The sequence below is a fragment of the Arachis ipaensis genome, chromosome B2 (genome assembly GCF_059453495.1).
Source record: "Arachis ipaensis isolate K30076 ecotype BB chromosome B2, ASM5945349v1, whole genome shotgun sequence".
In the NCBI taxonomy this organism is placed as follows: Eukaryota; Viridiplantae; Streptophyta; class Magnoliopsida; order Fabales; family Fabaceae; genus Arachis; species Arachis ipaensis.
In genome coordinates this window covers 60,852,976-60,876,055 of record NC_142437.1, presented here as the reverse complement: position 1 = coordinate 60,876,055, position 23,080 = coordinate 60,852,976, and the positions used below count along the sequence as shown (strand labels likewise).

The 23,080-nt window shown below is 38.1% G+C and overlaps 1 protein-coding gene across 1 annotated transcript; it reads right to left on the bottom strand.

Moving 5' to 3' along the window:
• Window positions 1-21,826: 21,826 nt before the first annotated feature.
• On the bottom strand, window positions 21,827-22,625 carry LOC148574068 (uncharacterized). The gene is made up of 3 exons (XM_088503488.1): window positions 22,227-22,625; window positions 22,030-22,106; window positions 21,827-21,887 (listed from the first exon to the last, which is right to left on the bottom strand). The coding sequence occupies exons 1-3, from the start codon at window positions 22,623-22,625 to the stop codon at window positions 21,827-21,829; spliced, it is 537 nt and encodes a 178-aa protein (XP_088359614.1).
• Window positions 22,626-23,080: the final 455 nt, after the last annotated feature.

The window sequence follows — 23,080 nt, the reverse complement described above, 5'->3', positions numbered from 1 at the left end:
TGCTCCTAGATCGCACATTGCTTTAGTGATGGTTAATTCTCCAATGGTGCAAGGTAGCAAAAAGCTCCCTGGGTCCTCAAGCTTAGGAGGAAGTCCTTTTTGAATCAAGGCTCTGCATTCCTCAGTAAGCAGTATAGTTTCTTTCTCATCCCAACTTCTTTTCTTGTTGATAAGCTCCTTCAAAAACTTGGCATACAGAGGCATTTGCTCAAGTGCTTCAGCCAAGGGAATATTGATTTCCAGCTTTTTGAAAGTCTCAGGGAACTTATGAAAATGTTGGTCCTTAATTTCTTTGTTGAACCTCTGGGGATATGGCAGTGGAGGTGTGATGCTCTTTCCTATTTGCTGCTGTCCCTGAGTTACTTCTTTTGAACCGTGTGGTTGGTTGTCCTTTTCTTTGAGTTTCTCAATGCTCTTGTTTGGCATCACAACTTGATCCTTGGTTTCATCTGCCTTTGTTTGCTCCTCATCTTCTATTGGCCTTTTGCTGCTCTCTCCTTGCTTCTTTGTAGTGTCATCATTGTTCATCAATATTCTCCCACTCCTTAATTGTATTGACTTGCATTCTTCCTTAGGATTTGGAATTATGTCACTCGGCAGAGAGCTTGAAGGTCTCTCACTAGAGATCTGCTTGGAGATTTGCCCCATCTGCCTCTCTAGGCTCTTTATGGAGGCTTCATGGTTCTTGGTTATCATTTCCTGGTGTTTCAACATTTTATCCATCAAGGTCTCCAAGTTAGTGAGTCTTTGAGATTCAGGTGATACTTGAGGTGGGTTATGAGATGTGGGTGGTGGATGGTAGGCATTTTGGTTGGTGGGTTGGTTATTGGATTGGTACTGGTTGGGGTTGGGGTAGTTGTTTTGAGGTTTTCTGTAGGGGTTCTGGTTAGTTTGCTGCTGGTTGTGGTTTTGGTTGCTTCTTGGGTTGTTTTGGTTTGAGTTCCTCTGCCATGGTTGTTAGTTTTGGGTGTGATTATCTCCCCATCTGAGGTTTGGGTGGTTCTTCCAGGATGGATTGTATGTATCACCATACACTTCATTTGGTCCTTGATTGTGCATATACTGTACTTGCTCTTATTGTTGTTCTTCTTGAGTTTCTTCATTTTGCCCCCATGTGGATGATGGTTGGCTTGTGTTAACTGCTGCAACTTGGAGGCTATCAATCCTCTTGGCCATTTGCTCAAATTGTTGTTGAATTTGCTGCTGCATCATCTTGTTTTGAGCCAAGATTGAGTCCACTCCTTCTAGCTCCATTACTCCTCTCCTTTGTGATGGTTGGCGATTTCTTTTGTGAGCAAAGAAATATTGATTGTTGGCCACCATGTCAATAAGATTTTGAGCTTCTTCTGCTGTTTTCATCAGTTGCAATGATCCTCCAACTGAATGGTCAAGTGATTCTTGAGCCTTTAGAGTGAGTCCTTCATAGAAGTTCTATAGCTTGTCCCACTCAGTGAACATTTCTGGTGGACATTTCCTCAGCAGAGCCTTGTATCTCTCCCATGCTTCATACAGATTTTCAGCATCCAATTGTGTGAATGTTTGCACCTCAGTTTTCAGCCTGATGACTCTTTGGGGTGGATAGAATTTGGCTAGAAATTTAGTCACCAAATCATCCCAGCTAGTGATGCTTCCTTGAGGAAAAGTTTCAAGCCACTGTGCGGCCTTGTCCCTTAATGAGAACGGAAACAGCAGAAGCTTGTAGGTCTCAGGATTCACACCATTGGACTTGACAGTGTCACAAATCCTTAAGAAGGTAGATAGATGTTGATTTGGATCCTCCAATGGTCCTCCCCCAAACGAGCAGTTGTTTTGGACCAATGTAATGAGTTGTGGCTTCAATTCAAAGTTATTTGCATTGACATTAGGGGTGAGAATGCTGCTTCCACAATGTCTAGCATTTGCAAAGGTATAGGAGGCCAAAACTCTCCTCTGGGGTGGGTTGTTATTGTTGTTGTCTGCTCCACCAGGTGGATTGGTTGAATGTTCCTCCATATCTTGGAATTCTTCTTCTGATTCCTCTTCTCTAACAATATTTTTCCCTCTTTCAGCTCTTCTTAACCTCCTGAGAGTTCTTTCGTCTTGTTCATGAAAGGTGGGTGTGGTTGTTCTTGTACCTGACATACAAGCAGAACATAAGAAACACACAAACCAGTGACACTTCAATCTACTGCTAGAATGAAGTTTTAGTTAGCTTAAGCAAAAATTCAAACAGTTAGTGGGTTAATTGAAAATTAAAGGACAGAAAAGAAAAAGTGCTTGATCTAGATCTCCACTTCACTTAATCATTGTCAATCTAATCAATCCCCGGCAACGGCGCCAAAAACTTGATGGGATATTTTTATGGAAAAACGAATTTCTCCAAAACACCCAAAACTAACCGGCAAGTGCACCGGGTCGCATCAAGTAATAATAACTCACGGGAGTGAGGTCGATCCCACAGGGATTGAAGGATTGAGCAATTTTAGTTTAGTGGTTGATTTAGTCAAGCGAATCAAGATTTGGTTGAGAGATTTGTGAATTGCAGAATTTAAATCGCATGGAAAGTAAAGGGAATGGGGAATTGGCATGAAATTAAAGAGCAGAGAAGGTAAATGTGCTGAATCTTAAAGAACAAGAAATTAAATGGCAGAAACTTAGAACGCAAGAAATGTAAATTGTAGAATCTTAAAGTGCAAGAAATGTAAATGGCTTGAATTGTAAAGGGAATTGGGAATTGGATTTGCAGAAATAAATCAAGGAAAAGTAAAATTGCAACAAGCAGAGAAGTAAAGGATGACTGGAATTGAACCGGATCTTAAAACAGAATTGTAAATGAGATTGAAAAAAAAAAGCATTAAACAGAGGATGTGAATTGGAAGTTAGATCTCAGGACCCAAGAGACTAGATAACCAAGTCTAGATCTCAATGCCTTCCTAGATCCAACAAGAACAATTGCAAAGAAATTGTAAATTGCAAAGAAAGTAGATGAAGAAGCGATTAACCGAAACTGAAATTCAATTAAGCAGAGAATTAAACAAGATCCCAAGGTGAGATTGAAACAGAAGTTCTTCAATTCTCCACCCAAGATCCGAAGCAAGAAAATTAAAGAGTGCTGGGCAAGAACAAGGAAGAAGATAGATCAATTCTCCTCCCTAATCCTCTTGAATTAAAACAACAATGCTAGAATGTAAAAGTGAGCTCCCAATCAAACCCGAAAAGAAAGCTCTATGAAAACTAAAAAGGGAAGCTCCTTTAAAAACTTAAATCCTATGCTATTTATACACTTTCTTCAAATGGTCTTCAAGCCTTCAATTGGGCCTTTGCTCTTGATGGAATTGGGTTGATAGAGGCCTTGGTTGATTGCTCTTGGAGTTTGGAGAAGAACCAAATTGAACCGAGTTGGAATCATGAAAGCTTGAGTAAAAGTTGGAGTAAAAGTTTGAGGCTAACTTTTACTCCAACTTTTCACATCAGCCACTCTCTTTTGCTGATACCAACGTTGGGGCAAAAGTTAGGGGTCAAACTTTTGCTCCAACGTTGGCCTCCCCTTGCACACTCATGGCGCCAACGTTTTGCTCTCCAGGGTGTTGATTTGTGATGCCAAAAGTTAGCCAAAAAGTTTGAGGCTAACTTTTGCTCCAGCTTTTTGTCCAAAAGTTAGCCAAAAAGTTTGAGGCTAACTTTTGCTCCAGCTTTTTGCCCAAAAGTTTGCACAAAAGTTTGAGGCTAACTTTTGGTCCAACTTTTTGCTCCCTGGTTCATTTTCAATTAATCAAAAAGTTTGAGCTAAAGTTTGAGGCAAACTTTTGCTCAAACTTTTTGTCCTCTCTTCCTCCTAACCCTTCCTTCTTGCTTCAACCTTTCTCCAAGCTTTCTTCACCTATCATTAATCAACCAAACACATCAAAGCTATGCTCAAAATCATGAGATATTCATTCTTTCATAATATGTGACAATTATAGAATAAAACCTCATGAAATAGCATGAATTCATACATGGTTGATTAAATCAAAGGAAACATGAAAATCTACCCAATTGGCTTGCTTATGGCTCAAGAAAGTGCATAATTCAATTGAAAACAAAAGAAAAAGGCTAGTGAAACTAGGCTAAGATGACTTGTCATCACTGACATCCTTCTTATTCAAAGGAGAATGAGATGCCAAAACTATTCAAGATTGCAGTTGTAAACCCCACTATAAAAAGAGACACGAGCTTAATCGAACTGTCATTCTCATGCAAATTCACATTCTAAGCCTATATTAGTTTGGTTGCTTGAGGACAAGCAACAATTCAAGTTTGGTGTTGTGATGCGTGAGCATCTTTCCTATCTTTTTCCTAGTGAATTTGCATTTAATTTGTTAAGTTTAATCAAGAATTAATTAACTTGTGCAATTCTATTTATTTTGGGTAGCATTCGGTTGGATTTGATGGAGCTTCCGCAGAAAAAGAGAAGAAGGCTATATAGAGTAGGAATGGCTTAAAGGATGGAGAGGAATCTTGCACAAATGGAATTAGCACAAGAATTAAAGGAGATGACAGTGAAGAGCGACGCATGCGCGTACCTGACGCGTGTGCGTGATTTGGAGCTTTCCATGGCGACGCGTGCGCGTACCTGACGTGTACGCATGAAAAGCAAAGTTGCTCAGCGATGCGTGCGCGTACCTGACGCGTACGCGTGATACGCGAAGAAGACCATCGACGCGTACGCGTGACATGCGCCACGTGCAGAAAACGCTGATTATATAACTAATTCTGATTTAAAATTTATTTTTAAATAGGAAAAGATATTATTTTAGTTTTAGAAAATAGATTTTAAAATAATTAGGATTAGAGATATAAGAGAAAAGAAACTTCTCTTCTAGGGGAGGATTCCAACATTAGTTCACTTTTCATTCCACCTCAGCCCGATTTACAATCCTTATTTTCCCTCTGAACCATGAGCAACTAAACCTCCACTGTCAAGGTTAGGAGATCTGTCTATTGTATGGATTGATACTATTATTTTTCTATTTTAATTCATGTACTGATTTATATTTCAATAATTTTTTTCATTCTTTATCTTATGAATTTGGGTGGAACAGAAGTATGACCCTCTTTCTAATTGAGTTCTTGTATAACTTGGAAAAGCTCTTTACTTGAACAACAGCTTGAAAACAATTTCTCCTAAATTCTAATTATCTGGACTTAACGGGATACGTGACATATAATCCTCTTATATTTGGATAATTAGGATTTTTGTGGCATAATAACTAGAATTAAACTCCACCCCCTAATTGGAATTAATTGACCAAGAAATTGGCGGTTGAGAAAAGTTAGAGGAGACTAGAAAGATCTAAGGAATTAGGGTCTAGTCACATATAGTTTTCCATGAATTAAATATTACATGATTAAAATAAATTAATAAGAGAAGTCAATCCGGAAAATAGATAACTCTGAAGCCTTAACTGTTTCTCCATACATATTTTACAACTTGTTTACTGCTTGCTTTATTAAATTTATGAATTATTGTTTAATGCTTTTGAATACCAAATCACTCTTTTCTATTTGTCTAACTAAGTAAATTAATCAACCATTGTTGCTTAGTCCATCAATCCTCGTGGGATCGACCCTCACTCATCTGAGGTATTACTTGGTACGACCCGGTGCACTTGCCGGTTAGTTTTTGGACTCTAAATTCCACACCAAGTTTTTGGCGCCATTGCCGGGGATTGATAGTGATTAACAACTATTAGTTGTTTGATTGCTTAGATAAGGCGTTTTAGTTTTAATTTTATTTAAATTTTCCTTTAGTTTTTTCGAAAAAAAAGGAGAATTCTGTTCTTTCTTCTTTGCTTTCCTGTTTACCACATGGTGCGTTTAATTCTTTTTGGTGTTTTGTACTAAGAAAAATAATGGAGAGAGATCACACGGGTCACTACTCTCACCCAAGGAGTGATTCATATTATTGTGAATGGGGGAACTACCCAAATTTTGGTTCGCAAAGTCAAAACCAAAGAAACTTCAGTGCTCTATGTTCCAACTATCAAGAACTACCATCTCCATATTCATACCAAGAACCACCACCTCTCTTTCCATATTAAGAACCATTATCTTTCTACCCATATCAAGAGCCACTATCTCCCTATTCATACCAAGAACCATCATCTTTTTACTCTTATCAAGAATCATCATCTCCTTCTTATTCATATCAAGAGCCACCATCTCGTTATTCATATCAAGTACCATTAGATCTTGAGTTTCTCATGAAAGAATTCATACATGATATAAAGACGAGTGTCAAAAATGTAGAGAAACATGTGCAGTCGATTATCAAGTCCCAGGAAGAGGAACAAATAAATTCCTTCCCAAGAGATATAATGCAAGATCCTATAGAAGAAAGTGAGGAAATCAATCAAAGGAGCTTATACTCCAATGAATTAGAGAACTTTCCACCCTCACACATGGAAGAAGAGGAAGATGCACAAACAAAGGAGGTTATAAGGGATTAAAACAATTATGGGAATCTACACTCCAATGAAGTTGAGACTGGCATAGAGAGTGATTTTATTGAACCACCAATTCAAGAAGTTCTTGACGAAGGGTACACTCTAACCATCACACAACACCCAAATTTTGAAATCAAAGAAGTGAAGGAAACTAAGGAAAGCACTAAAAAGGGGATTGTGGCCAAGAAACAGAAGAAAATATCCATGAAAAAGAGAAGGTCAGAAAAAAATAATCCAACCTCTACACCAACAAGCAAGGTGAATCAAGTTAATCACAATAAAAGGAAGCTTGTTCGGAGGAATTTATATCAGGGGGCACTAATTTTTACCCCTCCCCCCTTGGAGACATTTCTTTTAACCAACTAGAAGAAGAGGAAGAAAATTCAACAATCAAGTATCAAGCTAGTGACATTAAAAAAGCGCTTGTTGGGAGGCAACCCGATAATTTCGTATCCTTAGTTATTTTTCGTAGTAGTAGTTTTCTTACTTATTTTATTTTTATGGAGTTTTACTGTTTTTTTGATCATGCAGCTATTTTAGAACAGGAACCGAACAATTCAAAAAAAAAAAAAAAACGAGCATACGACGCGCAAGCGTCGCTGACGCATACGCGTCATATGTGTGTGCTTGAAAAATAAAATTGAACAGAGAGTCAGGCAGGAGTGGTGCTGGTGGCGTGTCTTGTGCACAAGCAAGTCCACGCGTACGCGTCTCTCACACGTATACGTCGCTTGCGTTTTTACCAGTCCACGCGTACACGTCCCCCACGCGTCCGTGTGACCCTGCAAATCGGCGTAAATGGGTGTATGGACAGAGAGTTATGATGGTGTGGGGCTGGAACTATGCTGGGAGTACAAGCCCTATCACGCGTACGCATCCCTGACACGTACGCGTCATTTTCCCATACTGGCTGTCCACGCGTACGTGTCCATGATGCGTACGCATCACTTGAAATTCGCACGATCCACGCGTACGCGTGCCCTACGCGTATGCGTCACCTGTGATGCCCAATTAAACCACCTCAGCGCCTGATTTCAAATCTTCCACCCCCCAATCCTAATTCTCTCTTGTTATTTTATCCTTTTATTCTTCTTTCATCATACTATTTGTTTTGTTTTCAGTTCTTCTTTGCTTGAGGACAAGCAAACCTTTAAGTTTGGTGTTGTCGCTTCGCTTATAGCTTTTCTGTAGGACCAAAGGGAGGCAAATCATCTTTACTGAAGAGCATAACTGGAAGAATGAGATGGCCACCAACATAACTGAGGTGGTTGAGTTCTTTTTATTCTATATTCCTTCCCACTCTTACTATGTTATGTTCCGGTTTTCTGCTATTTTGCTTTGTTTATTGCATGATCCTTTATTAGTTAGATTCCTAGGTTCGAGTTTAGTTCTGTATTTTGAAATGTTCTGTTATTTGCTTTAATGTTGAAAGGCGCCTCATGTATTGCTCACTAAGCTTGAAATAAAAAAGAAAGAAGAAAAGATATTGTGCATGAGAAATTGAGTTTAATTTTTAGATTAGTCTCATTTATTCAAATGTGATGGTATTTTCTGTGACTCTGAATGCATGACATGAACAGTGCATATTTAAATTTGAATCAAAGAATGTTGATGTACATGGAACAGGGATTTAGAGAACTATTATGACTTCTCTGAAATAAACGAAAATTTAATCCTTGAAACAAAAGAAACAACAAAAAAAAGGGATATAAAAGCAAGGTCCAAGGCTCTGAGCATCAATGACTAGGGAGGTCAGACATGATTAAAAGCTCAAAGAGTTGTTTCCCTAGTCATATGCTTGTGGTGTTCTTGTGTCAAGTAATCCTTGAGACAAAACATTTAGAGTCGAGATCAATTGTAATTAGCAGAGTATGCCAAAGGCTTTGAGCACCAATGTCTAGGAGTAGCTGAAAGAAAAATCAGAACTTCAAAAGAGTTCCCCAGTTAAGGGCTTGTGGTGTTTCTGTGTCAAGTGAAGCTTGAGACAAAACACTTCATAGTCTTGTCTGCCATCTCTAAAGAGATGTGTGCAGCTGTACCTCAAAGATTTCCAACATCTCTATTACTGAGAGTGGCATGAGGTTAATACTTGACCCTAGGTCACACAGAGCCTTTTCAAAGGTCATAGTGCCTATGGTGCAAGGAATCAGAAAGCATCCAGGGTCTGAAAGCTTCTGAGGTAGCTCTTGTTGAACCAAAGCATGGAGTTCTTTGGTGAGCAGTCGAGGTTCTTTCTCCAAAGGCTGTGTACCGAATAGCTTGGCATTCAATCTTATTAGAGCTCCTAAGAAACGAGCAACTTGCTCTTCCCTAGTGTCTTCATTCTCACTTGAGGATGAGTAGTCATCAGAACTTATGCACTGCAGAAGTGCATTCACAGGAACCTCAATTGTCTTTATGGTTTCCTTTGGTTCTGGGCTAGAGGGTCCTTGAGAGGGATTCAGTCACTCAAAGGGTGTGCTTTGGTTGGCGTTCAACGCCAGCTCTGTCAGCTTATTGGGCGTTGAACACCCTTACTGACCACCCTGACTGGTGTTAAACGCTAGTCCCTCTAGCATTCTGGGCGTTGAACGCCCAGCAGGGATGTCCTTACTGGCGTTCAACGCCAGCTTCGCTGGGCTGGTGGGCGTTGAATGCCCAGTGAAGGCTTTTTCACTGGCGTTCAATGCCTTTCCAATCTCCTCCAATTCGGCCTCAACCTCCATGGTTATGGCCTTGCACTCTTCTCTAGGATTAACCTCAATATTACTGGGAAGAGTGTCAAGAGGGATCTCAGGGATCCTCTTGCTCAGTTGACCAACTTGTATCTCCAAGTTTCTGATGGAGGACCTTGTTTCATTAATGAAACTATGGGTGGTCTTAGTGAGGCTGGAGACTAGAGTGGCTAAGTCAGAAAGGCTCTGCTTAAAGGTCTCCGTGTTCCCTTGAGAAGATGGGAATGGTGGCCTGTTGTTGAACCTATTCTCATTTCTACCACCTTGATTGAAACCTTGCTGAGGTTTCTATTGATGCTTCCATGAGAGGTTAGGATGATTCCTCCATGAAGGGTTGTAAGTGTTTCCATAGGATTCTCCCATGTAATTCACCTCCTCCATGGTAGGTTGATCAGGATCATAAGCTTCTTCTTCAAGAGAAGCTTCCTGATTACTGCCAGCTGTAATTTGCATCCCAGTGAGATGTTGAGAAATCATGTTGACCTGTTGGGTCAGGATCTTATTCTGAGCCAGGATGGCATTCAGAGTGTCAACTTCATGAACTCCTTTCTTTTGAGAGATTCCATGGTTTACATGATTCCTCTCAGAGGTGTACATGAATTGGTTGTTTGCAACCATCTCAATCAGTTCTCTAGCTTCTGTAGGCGTTTTCTTTAAGTGGAGAGATCCACCTATAGAGCTGTCCAAGGAAATCTTGGATATCTCAGACAAACCATCATAGAACACGCCTGTGAGGGACTATTATGAGAGCATATCAGGAGGACATCTCCTGATCAGTTGCTTGTATCTTTCCCAAGCTTCATAGAGGGATTCACCTTCTCTTTGTCTGAAGGTTTGAACTTTCACTCTAATCTTGCTCATCCTTTGAGGAGGAAAGAACTTAGCCAGAAAAGCATTAACAAGCTTTTCCCAAGATTCAAGACTTTCTCTTGGTTGAGCATCCAACCAAAACTTAGCTCTGTCTCTTAAAGCAAAAGGAAGAATCATCAGCTTATAGACTTCAGGATCAACTCCATTAGTTTTTACAATATCACAGATCTGTAAGAATTCTACTAAGAACTGATGTGGATCTTTTAGTGGAAGTCCATGGAATTTGCAGTTCTGCTACAGAAGAGAGACTAACTGAGGCTTAAGCTCAAAATTGTTAGCTCCAATAGTAGGCACAGCAATGCTTCTGCCATAAACGTCAGAGGTAAGCATGGTGAAGTTACCAAGGACCTTTCTAGGCTCCTCTTGTAGTTCGGCCATCTCCTCTGTTTCTTGTTCAAAACTTTCTGAGAGGTCTCTTTCGGAGTGTTTTACTTTAGCTAGTTGTAAACGCCTCCTTAGAGTCTTTTCAGGTTCAGGATCAGGAGTCAAGAGGGATTCTTTATCTCTGTTCCTAGTCATAAACAAGAAGGAAAGAAAAAAGAAAGAAAAGAAAGAGACTTTCAATAGACAAGAAGCTCCTCCTTAAAGTCAGAAATAGAGAAAGAAGAAGAAGATAGAAAATAAAAATAAAAATAAGAAGTAAAAGAAGATTACCTTGAAAGGAGAAGATAGAATAAAATATAAGAGAAAAGAAGAAAGCTTTTTGTTCTACTTGGATCAAAGAGCTTCCAGTTAGATGTGAAGAAGAAAGGAAAGAAGATAAAGAAGTGAAGATGGAAGAAGAGATAGGGATAGGAGAGTTTTGAGTAATAGAGATGTGAGAAGAAGAGCAGTATAAATAGAAAAAGTAGATAAGAATTAAAATAATTTTTTGTTTTTATTTTATTAATTTAATTAATTAATTTTCGAAAATATGGTTAATAATTTAAAAATATTTTAAAATTGGTTTGTGAATTTTTGAAAATAGAAAAGAGAGAAGAGAGAGAAATTTTCGAAAATTTAAGAAAGAAGAGAGTTAGTTAGGTAGTTTTGAAAAAGATGAGAGAGAAGAAGAGAGATTTTTTTTTGAAAATTAAGAAGAGAGAAGTTAGTTAGGAGGATTTGAAAAATAAGAGAGAGAAAAAGGGATATAGTTTTCGAAAATTTGAGAGAGATAAGAGTTAGTTAGGTAATTTTGAAAAAGAAGAGAGAGAAGAAGATATTATTTTCAAAAATTAAGGAGGGAAGAGTTAGTTAGGTGGTTTTTGAAAAATATGAGAGAGAAGATAAGATATTAATTAAGAAAAGATAAAAAATAAAAATAAAAATAAAAGATAAGATAAGAAAAAGATTTTGAAATCAAAATTTGAAATTAGAAAAAAATAAGATTTTGAAATTTGATTTTGAAAAAGATATGATTTAAAAATTAGAAGTTAGAAAAGATAAGATAAGAAACAAAAAGATAAGATTAGAAAATTGATTTTTAAAAAGATTTAATTTTTTTTTTAAATTTGAAATTTGAAAAAGATAAGATGAGATTTTTGAATTTTGAAAAAGATATGATATGATTTGGAAAAAGATAAGACTTTTTTAAAAAAGATATGATTTTTACTTTTGAAAAATTTTGATTTTTGGAAACTTGACAACTAAGATAAGATAAGATAAAATTTTAAAATCAAAATCTGAATTTTTTTGAGAAATTTCGAAAATTATTTTAGAAATTAGTTACAAAAGATTTTTTTATTTTTGAATTTTATGATAAAATAGACAAACACAAAAAAGACAAAGACTTAAAATTTTTAGATCTAACACCCTTGTTTTTTCGAAAATTTGGAGGAAAAGACCAAGGGACACCAAACTTAAAAATTTGACACAAGATTAAACCAAAGAAAAATTATTTTTGAAATCTTTTTTAAAAAAATAGGACTCAAAGAGAATGCAAGACTCAATAAGAACATTAACACTATGACTCAAAGAAAATAATTCAGAGGATGCCAGAGATATGAAAAAAAGGTTTTTGAAAGGGTTTTAAAATTTTTGTAATTGAAAAGCATGAACATGCAGGATTCAAACCAAGAATAAGAATTGAACAAAGAAAAGAAAAATATTTAAAAAAAAGTTTTAAGAATTTTTTTTTGAAAAAATTGAAGAAGAAGAAAACAAGAATTAAAGACTCAACTAAAATAATGTAAAACAAACTTACCTGATCTAAGGAGCAAAACAATACAGCAGTTTGTCCAAACTCAACAATTCCCGGCAACAGCGCCAAAAACTTGGTGCGCGTGTACGCAAAACCCACACTATTTCGCACAGCAGTAGTACCAACAAGCGCACTGGGTCGTCCAAGTAAAACCTGAGCGAGTCAGGGTCGATCCCACGAGGATTGTGGCTTGAAGCAAGCAATGGTTGTCTTGCAGGTCTTAGTCAGGCAGAATCAGAAGGTTTTTGGATTAGAGGAAACTATTCATAATTTGTATTTGTAAAACAAGTGTTTTCAGGGATAGGAATAAAGTTGAGAGTCGGAGTTGCTTTGTCTTTCTGAAGTAACTCTGGTACTACTGTCTTCCTTGCTTGTGAATGATCTTCTTCTATGGCAGGCTGTAAGTGATCAAAGCCATTGCCCGTGGTCATTGATCTCCTCTACTACAGAATGAACACGGCTGTAACACCCTAATTAGCCTAAGCCTTACCTCGCGTCGTAAAGCAAAGGTTAACCAGAGATTACGATAGTTCTAAAGCTCATACGTATGATATATAGAAAGAATAATATAATCTAGAAGCCCGATGAAGGATATAGCTTAAAAATAGGAATTCAAAAGCGCAAAACGTACTAACAAAGCTACTAGCTTGTGGCACAAGAAACAAATAAGATATATCAAGAGATAAGTATATAATATCATAGGAAACTAGCCTCGACTCGCGGAGTTTAAGCCGGCTAGTCATATACAGACCATATAGAAACCTGACAGTTTAAAAACAGCTTATACAAGTTTTTCTCTCAAATACAAGCCTCTAGGATAAACAAAATACAAAAGGGAGATGTCTAAACAGATAAACCAAAAAGACTCCAAAACGGCCCAGGATCCTCCGCTTCTGTCACCATCCAAAGCAACTCACCGAGGTGGGTTGCGACCTGCATCTGAAAAACACAACAAAGATATGGTATGAGAATCGGAGGTTCTCAATATGGTAACAGTGCCCAGTGATGTAGGATATAAGACCCCAGGATGCCAAAGGCAATCCTAAGCTCCATATCCATCACAAGATTCAAGCTTAAAGCATTCTAAAACAAGTAATCATAATATAAACTTTATCATAAGTAAACCGGGTGATCTATCTTAAGGGATTTCTATCCTAACCAAACACCGCTGTCTCACAGCCTTCACTAACCTATCCTCCATGCGATCCCATCGCCACCGCCTTCCGAACCTCCTCAATCCCAGTAGAAAACATAGGTAATATACAATGCAAGTAAAACACAAGTAGAAGCATATAAGGCAAATAATTCAGATAGCAAGTAAGCATGTTATCCAATTAGGCAAGCCATTACAAGTAAACAAGGAATACAAACAGATAGAAAATGCATATGATGAATGCCTGCCCTATTGGCTGTGATATCACATTGTTGGTTCAACTGCCAACCCGACACATCTCCATGGAGACGTCGCCCTTCGGATTTCTCATATGGGAACCCCCGAGATATAGTGCCCGGATCACTGTCCAGGTACCGGTGCCTGCTCGCCTATAGGTCCGAAGGGATGCGAGCGGGATACTCTTGCCACAGACCTCACATCTTAACGCAAGCGGGACGAACCACCGCCCTTATGCCGCCGCCGCTACCTCGATAGGCGGGATCCAACCGTCGTCCCTACCGGGCGCATAGCGTCTCATATTCTCAGTAAAAATAATATTTCAGTGGTTTTCAGAAAATATTTTCAGTATACAGAGATCCATCGTCTCAATCTGAGTCCTCGACTCATCTTAACCACTTTCCATTCATAACTCAGTTTCCAATATGAAAGTTCATCATTCCTTATCTCATATATCACTTATCATCCTCCCAACGTCAGATCATTCTCAGCACGCCAGAAACCTAGGCCTCCGTTTTCTAATTTATCACTAAACCAAGTACTAGAACCCTTAAGTTTAATACTCGAAACTAGGCCCAAAAGTCTTAAAATGGTATTTTAGAAGCTTACAACAATGTTGGGAAGGTAGAATAGTTGAAAACAAATTAAAATTTTGAGAAACAGGACGTGTGCGGCTGCACAAGGGTCTGTGCGTGCGCACACTTCTAGGAGTTTTTAAACGCGTGCGTATGCACAGGGGTGTGCGTACACACAGATGTCAATTTTTACAAGGATCTGTGCGCTCGCACGACCTGTGCCAGCGCCCCCAACAGACCAGCCTCCCCAACTTGTGCGTCCGCACAAGCCTGTATGTCTGCACAGGTTGAAATTTTTCCTTGGATATGTGCGCGCACAAGCTGTGCTAACGCCGCGACCAGAACGCACTTTCCTGCCTGTGCGTGCGCACAGATGTGTGCGTCCGCACATGTCAAAATTTTTGCAGCGTGTGCGTCCGCATGAGTGTGTGCACCCGGACATATCAGCAAATCTTGAAATCGTGCAACTTTGTAGAATTTAAGATTTTTAACACCAACTTTGAAGGATCATAACTTCCTCTACAAAATTCCAATTTTCACAAATTTTATATCAATTTAAAGAGATTTCAAAGATCTTTAATTTTAAACAAATTTTAACCAATTTCAAAAATTGAGACAAAAGTTATGGTCGAGCAAAGTTCACCAAAAACTCTATTTTACCAAAAGTTCACAATTTTCCAAGTTACTTATTTTCACAACTCAACCCAACCAATACCAAATAGAACCATTCCAAAACTCCATTTCTCATCAACACCTACACTTCATGACATTTTGCACCATTCTTTCCATATTTTCCTTCACATATTATTCTCAACCTCAATATCACATATATCACATATTCACCAATTAACACTATATCACTATCAATTTTTCTCATCAACTCAACTATGATTCGTATTAATAATCAACAATGTTCATTCATCCAATCCATCATATCTCAACTTCATCATTCAATCACAACAACAACATCAATTCATCATACATTATCAACCCAAATAATCATCAACAACATATAAATTTCTAACCCTATCCTATAGGTCACTAGCCTAAGTGTCCATGAATATTATATACTACATAGAGGAAACCGAAACCATACCTTGGCCGATTTTCCTTATGCACCAAAACCCAAATTGATCACCAAATAGCTTTCAACCAATTTCCAAGCTTTCACGTCCACTCCACTAAGCACAAATAAGTTCCAAGAGCTCCCAAAGCCACAATAATCAAACTTCTCCCACACATTTACTAAAAAGAATCCAAGGCTAAGCAAGGATTAGAGAAAACCTTGAGGGTTTCTTGGATGGGTTTTGTAGAGCTCTTCACAAGGAACGCGTAGCCACAAACAGTGCAGCGATCGGAGCTCTCTAGCTCAAGATATGAGCTTTGGAAGAAGAGGGGTGAATAGTGTCAATGGTGTTTTCTCTCCTTCTACTTCTTTTCAGCATGTTGGTGAGTGTGTTTTAGTGTTGGTGCTGATTGGGTTCACTTAATGAACCCTTTTATATGTTGGGCATGGGCCCAACTTGGGCCCGGTCCAACCCGTTAGCATTTTTAGCCCGTTTGGCCCAACTTCGGGCTAAACCTTTAAACTTAACGCCCGGTTTTCCATTTCTAACATTTTTCTAAGGTTTTTGCCGGTTTTCACTTGTTCTCATGCGGTACCGGGCAGACTTGAATCGGTTCAACCGATTCAACTGCCGATCCGTAGTTTTTTATGGTTTTTCGCAGAAAGCAGATTTTCTGACTCAGAAAAGCCTACTGAGTTTGAAAATCAACTTTAAATCCTCAAATTCTCACTCTAACTTTTTGGATCTAATTTGGGCAATTAATCACTTAATTAACCAGTTGATTAGTTGCAGTTCTTACATTCTCCCCACCAAATAAGATATTTTACCTTTAAAATTTGAATTACCTGAGAAAAGCTCGGATTAATCCTTTCGCATCTCAGACTCCAATTCCCAAGTGTGCTCTTCTACTCCTGCTCGCTCCCAAGCAACTTTAACTAATGGAATGTCCTTTCCTCGCAGCTTCTTTAGATTAGTGTCATTGATCCTTACTGGCGTTACTTGGAAAGTCAAGTTCTCTTCCAACTCGACTGATTCAGGCTCCAACACATGAGCCGCATCCGGCGTGTACTTACGGAGTTGTGACACGTGGAATACGTCATCCAAGTTAGACAGTTGAGGTGGCAAAGCGACTTGATATGCCACCGGCCCGAATCTCTTCAAAATTTCAAACGGTCCTATATATCTTGAGTTCAACTTCTTGGTCTTGATTGTTCTTCCAATCGCAGTTGTTGGAGTAACCCTAAGGAATACATTTTCTCCTACCTCAAACTCAATCGGTTTCCTTCTCTGATCTGCATAACTCTTTTGTGGACTCTGAGCAGTCAAAATCCTTTATCGTATTCTCTTAATCTTCTCAGTAGTCTCTGCTATTACTTCAGGATCCAAAATACTTGCTTCACCAGATTCATACCAACAAAGTAGAGATTGGCACTTCCGTCCATACAAGGCCTCATACGGAGCCATCCCAATGCTCGCATGAAAACTGTTGTTATATGCAAAATCCACCAATGGCATGTAACGATCCCAACTCCTGGGTTGATCCAACACACACGCTCTTAGCATATCCTCTAACGTCTAAATAGTCCTTTCCGACTGTCCATCAGTTTGCAGATGATATGTGGTGCTAAGACATATCTTTGTACCGAAAGCTCTTTGGAAAGCTCCCCAAAACCTTAAGGTGAATTGGGGATCACGGTCCGATACTATGCTCGACGGCACACTATGCAACCTTACTATCTCCTTGATGTACAATCTCTCCAACTCATCCATAGAACAATTTACTCGGATAGACAAAAAATGAGCAGATTTGGTTAAGCAGTACACGACCACCCAAATCGCATCAAATCCCGACCTAGTCCTCAGTAAACCGGTCACAAAATCTATCATAATTCTTTCCCACTTCCACTGAGGAATTTCAAGTAGTTGTAGCATTCCTAATGGTTTCTGATGCTCTATCTTCACTTTCTGACAAGTCAAACACTTGGATACTACGGTTGCTACATCACCTTTCATCCTCGACCACCAAAACATCTTCTTTAAGTCATAATACATCTTAGTGCTTCCTAACAATAAATCTTGTCTTAAACTCCCTACATCCGGTATGCAAATCCTTCCCTTGTACCTCCATAACCCTTCATCATCCTTAGTGAATTCGCACCTTTTATCACCAACTGGCTGAAACAATTGTTGAAGCTTCTGCTCATCTTGCTGAGCCCTTTGTATTTCTGATTTAAACGTGCTTGAGATTTGTAGGTGGTTCAAACAAGCTCCCCCAGCAACTTCACCAATATCCAGCTTAAGATCCACTAACTTATCTACTAGCTCCTCTTCCTTAATCCTCATCCATGCAATTGTTAAAGATTTCTGACTCAGAGCGTCTGCTACTACGTTTGCCTTTTTAGGGTGATAACTCAACTCGAAATCATAATCTTTAAGCAACTCCATCCACCTTCTCTGGCGCATATTAAGCTCCTTCTTATCAAAGATATACTTGAGACTTTTATGATCAGAAAAGATGCTAAACCTTACTCCATACAAGTGGTTCCTCCAAATCTTTAATGCAAACACAATCGCCGCTAATTCCAAGTCATGAGTGGGGTAATTCACCTCATGCGGTCTCAGCTGACGTGATAAGTAGGCCACCACGTTCCGGTGTTGCATCAACACGCAACCCAAACCTTGCAAGGAAGCGTCACAGTATATTTCAAATGGTTCATGCGGTTCTGGCAAGATCAAAACAGGTGCTGAAGTTAATCTCTGCTTTAACGTTTGAAAACTCTCTTCACACTCCGATGTCCACACAAATGGCACCTCTTTGCATGTTAATTTTGTCATTGGCAGCGCAATCCGGAAAAATCTTTCAATAAATCTTCGGTAATGCCTTGCTAAGCCCAAGAAGCTCCTAACTTCTGTCACAGTCGTTGGTCTTTCCCATTCCATCACCGCTTCTACCTTAGAAGGATCTACAACTATTCCTCCTTTACTCATCACGTGGCCTAAGAACTTTACTTCCTCCTTCCAGAACTCGAACTTTGACAACTTAGCGTACAACTTCTGCTCCTTCAAGATTTGTAACACAATCCTCAAGTGCTCCTCATGATCTTTCACCGTTTTAGAATAAACTAAGATATCATCTATGAAAACCACCACGAATTTGTCCAAAAAGGGACGAAACACTCTGTTCATGTAATCCATGAAAACAGCAGGTGCATTCGTTAACCCAAAGTGTAACGTCCCGTCCAGCAAAATACCTTGCTTAAGTCAGGGTATTTCCACTAGAAAGAACATTACGTAACCTTCTCTAGTATTAACTACTTAATTATCGAGCCTTTGTATCGAGTTCGCATTTCAGTTTTAAGAAAATTCCAGAAAATTTTGTTTTTTTTATTCATTAAAGTCATAATTCAAACATTCACAAATAATAATAATCACATAAATATTATTGATAATAATTCTTATACAAAAGAGACCAAATAAATCTCAAATACAATATACTAAACCTACCCCTCTATGTAAAATAAAATCTCAAAGGACAATAGCGAGGGGACTCTATGAAAGTAATTAAAACCATAAAGAAAGCCTATTGATCGCTCGCAGCTTCAAATTGCGTCTTCAAACCTGTCGCTGGAAGGGTGGAAAATTTGGGGGTGAGGACCAAACCACATGTTATCAGTAGAGGTCGAGAATGCTGTGAAAGTAAAGAATAAAGCGCAAATAGTTAATTTCATTTAGAGACATTGAAAAGAAAACTACTTTCATTCGTAGTATTCATCGCTCGCCTTATATAAACTTCTTTTGAAAACCAATGGCTCAACTTTCAAAAATCTAAAACCTTCTTTAGAAGCATCAATTAATTATCCAAAATCCTAAACCCATATTTTACTTTATATACGTCTTAAAAGTTTTCCTAGACTGTATGAATGACTAATTTGTTCCAAGCATAGGTTCATTAAGTCTATGATGAACCAGCTTAATCTTTCATACTTTACTAAACCTCAAACACAAACCAATTATGGCCTTAGGCTCAAGCAATTCAATCAACACCCAATTCACTACAACCCAGCCAATCAGATACAAACACAAGTAAAGAGATTCAAGCACAATCAAGAGCAATTACATCAAGTATAGCAATTAGCAGTTAAACAGAATTATTCACATAGGCAAACCAATTATAATATACACACCTAAACAATGTCACATAGATGCATATGATGAATGTCTAGTCCTAGTACAAGCCATGAGCTCATGTGTCGGTTGGCTGCCCGCAATCCCGACATTTATCCGGTCACGAGTAATCCCGATTTCCCGAATATGATTTTCCGTTCCTAAATAAATGCGCATATGATAATAGCCGCTCATTTGAGACAGCCTCTGCTTACTGCAGGAAAATATATATATACTCTGCTCTCCTCTGGGGAAGCGGAAAATGGCTGTAGGTAACTTAGTTTCCCTACAGAGGCTCTGGGTTGCATTAAGCAACTAATATATATTAAATATAGCTCTGGGTTGCATCAAGCAACTAATATATATATAAATATACAAATATCTCTTTACTCTGTTCTGGTTTCTCTTTTCTCTGCATCTTTTTACTCTACTCTAATTGCTCTATTCTCTGTATCTCTTTACTTTTCTCTGAATACTCTTTCATCTGTATCTATATTACTCTTTTTCTCTTTATCTCTATACTCTTTTGTAATTGTAAATATGCAAGCGGGACAAAACCCATGTCCTTGTTAGCAACTTTATAAACCAAATATATTTTCTCAAAAGAATCAGCAAAGTTATTATCGTTAAACAAGTCTCAAGTATTCATTTTGATTAAGTCCTTTTACTTTTATAAAAATTTGGACATAATCTTCTTTAAAAATAGGACTTAGCCACCCTTACGGGTTCCTTCTTTCTCAACATTTCATCAGTCTCTTTCAGCAGTTGCAACAACAATATATATTCTCAAAAACATTTGATAATAGTATAGAAAATCTATTTCTTAAATTCCATATCCAAAATAATTGTCAACACAACCTGGCAGCCTGATTTCCATTTTATTTTTAAAATATCAAATGAATTTGGAATCACGCGAACTTTATATCCATGCGACCGTCTCGGATTAGTATTTCTATCAAACCAAAAATCATAATTTTTTGCTGACTCTAGCTTCAGGAATATAAGCCAAACCGTGACTGTTCTGCAGTGTTTTAAAACCAGAAGACAGCAGCAGCATACAACATTTGAAATTTCATATAAAATCCAAATTAAATCCAAATACCTTCAAAATTAATGTGGTTACACATAACTCATCTAAATTTCTTTCTCAATTGGTTCCAGGGTCATACCATTTTTAATGAAGGAGTTACGTATCTTGGACGTTTGGTAATTTTCTGCAGAATTCTGTTTTACAAATCATTGAACACAACCTCTTCCAAGTCCCATAATTCACTTATTAAAACATGGAGAATCCTGAAATTTAAATCATATATACTAAACATACTCAACTTTCACCTGCAATTGGTTGCATCTCAATATCATTCCAGAATTAAAAATTATAAAGCCTCAAAGTTACTGACTTAGAAAACAAAACCTGACTTTTACTGCATAATACATCTTTCTTTGAAAACCCAAATCTTTAAAACCACAACTCTAACAATTCTAAATTTTTATGAAATTAAATTATTAGGACCAAAGTTTCATTTAAAATTGGTTCCATTCCAAAATTAAAACTGGAGAAAATCCAATAGAAGAAACAAGTTGCTGCTGTGTTAAACGTTTCCCAGAAAACCAGATTCGACATCCCCAATTCAAAAATTTACCATAAATCATAAACTTAATGAAAAAGTCTCAAATTCACCAGTCCAACTCCCTATATTCCCAGGCTTAATCCAGACTTAGTCCCTCACAAATCCGATCATCATAGAATTAGTTATAGATTTTCAAAGTTTCTGATTTCATTTAAAGTAGTGCAGAAAATCAGATTCACGACTTAACTTTGAAAAATCATAACTAATGTTCCAGTTAATATGAAACCTTCAAAATTAAATCTCAATAATCACACTTAATATAATTTACTTAACATTTAAATTCTCATCATTTTAGTCACTATAGAGCCACTGATTCACTTTCAAAGTTGCCGTTTAATTTCAAGAGAACCTAATTTTCAGCAAACCATTTTGTATTCAAAATCCAACCCTTCAATACCCCTCAAAACTAACTCCAAATCAACCACCAACCAAGTTCACTAACATTACAATATACCAAATAACAGCTCAATGGTAACAAATCCAACATAACCCATTAAAATTCAGAAATTCTCAACAATTAGTCATCAAACAAATCCCAATCCATATAATCAATCAATATCACTAATCAACAATTCCAAATAACAATCTCAACCATTCCAATCACAATTTCAGCCACAATTCAATATTCACATCGTCAATCAATTACTCACAGATATTAAATCTATTTGCAGTTATTCAATAAACCTTGTAGGCATTCCTAAATTAAAATCATTTTAAAACCCCTACCTCGATGTCGCACTCGCATAGTTTAACGCAACAATCCCTGCTTAGTCTAAACTGGCAACTGCAGCGGCGATTTCAACGCAACCGGGACGGCGGCAGCAGCATCAATTCTGGTTACGCTCGCAGCAACGACAATTTCGGCAATTTCAGCATAACACCATAATACTAAAACAGAGATATTGGCTATCATAATTAAAATAAGAACATAATAGAGAAACAAAATACCAAATAGAACAAGAGCAAGAGCGTTACATGGTTAGGAATAGAGGTTCAATGTCAAAATGAAGAGGATGGTGCAGCCGCTTCTCTCCCCCGGTGACAAATTCCAGCTGTAACGATTCCAACAACTATAGTGTACTCAGGAACATTAAAGATGGGGACAAGGTCATTCTAAAGCAACAAAAGATTCATAGACAGTGACTCTGGTAACTAGGGAATAACGAACTCACCCATATGAACAGTAGCAACCAAGGTCTCCGGCGACGGCAGTGGAAGAGGAACGACTCCTCCTCTGCTGCGTCACTCTCAATGGCAGCGGCAGCAAACCCTGATGGCAACGGGAATAGGGAGCGACAATGATGAAGGCTCGACGAAGATAGCGAGGCACGATGGTGCAGGTCAGCATCTTCTCTTCGCGTCTCACCCTCAGCGAACGGCAACGGCAATACACGAACAAGGAAACGGGGCGTGGCTCGACGGTAGCTCCTTCCTCTCCTCCGTGGGTCACGTTCGCCTCTCTCTTTCTTCTCTGCGACAGCAGCTCGGTAGCGGCGCCAAGCTCCATAGCGTTGTTCGTCCTCCCCCTCTCTCCTTCTCCCTCGTCCTCTGTCTCCCTTCCTGTTCTCCATTTTCCCCCATCTTCCCTCTTTCAACTTCCTTTCTTCTCCCTTTCTATTTTCCCCCTCGAGCTCCCCTGTTTCCTTTCTTTCTCATTCTGTTTGTGCGTGTGTTTTGTGACTTTAGGATCAAATTAGGTTTTTAATTAGGAATTTAAGGTTAAGGTATAATGTATATGAGTAATATAACAACCTTTACAAAATATTTGAGAAAGAATAATAATTTAAGATTCAAATATAATACCATAAAAATTACTTCATAAAAAATTACTTTCAAAATGCATAAGATTTTATTTATCAGCATATCAATGAGCTCAAACAATTATTTTTAATTTAAATTATAAAATAAGCATACTAATCACATTCTATAAAATACAGTTAAACTCGAAATATCAATTACCTATATTAAATTATATGACCTTTTATTATTTTTCTATCATAACTTTAATTTCAATTTATATATAAAA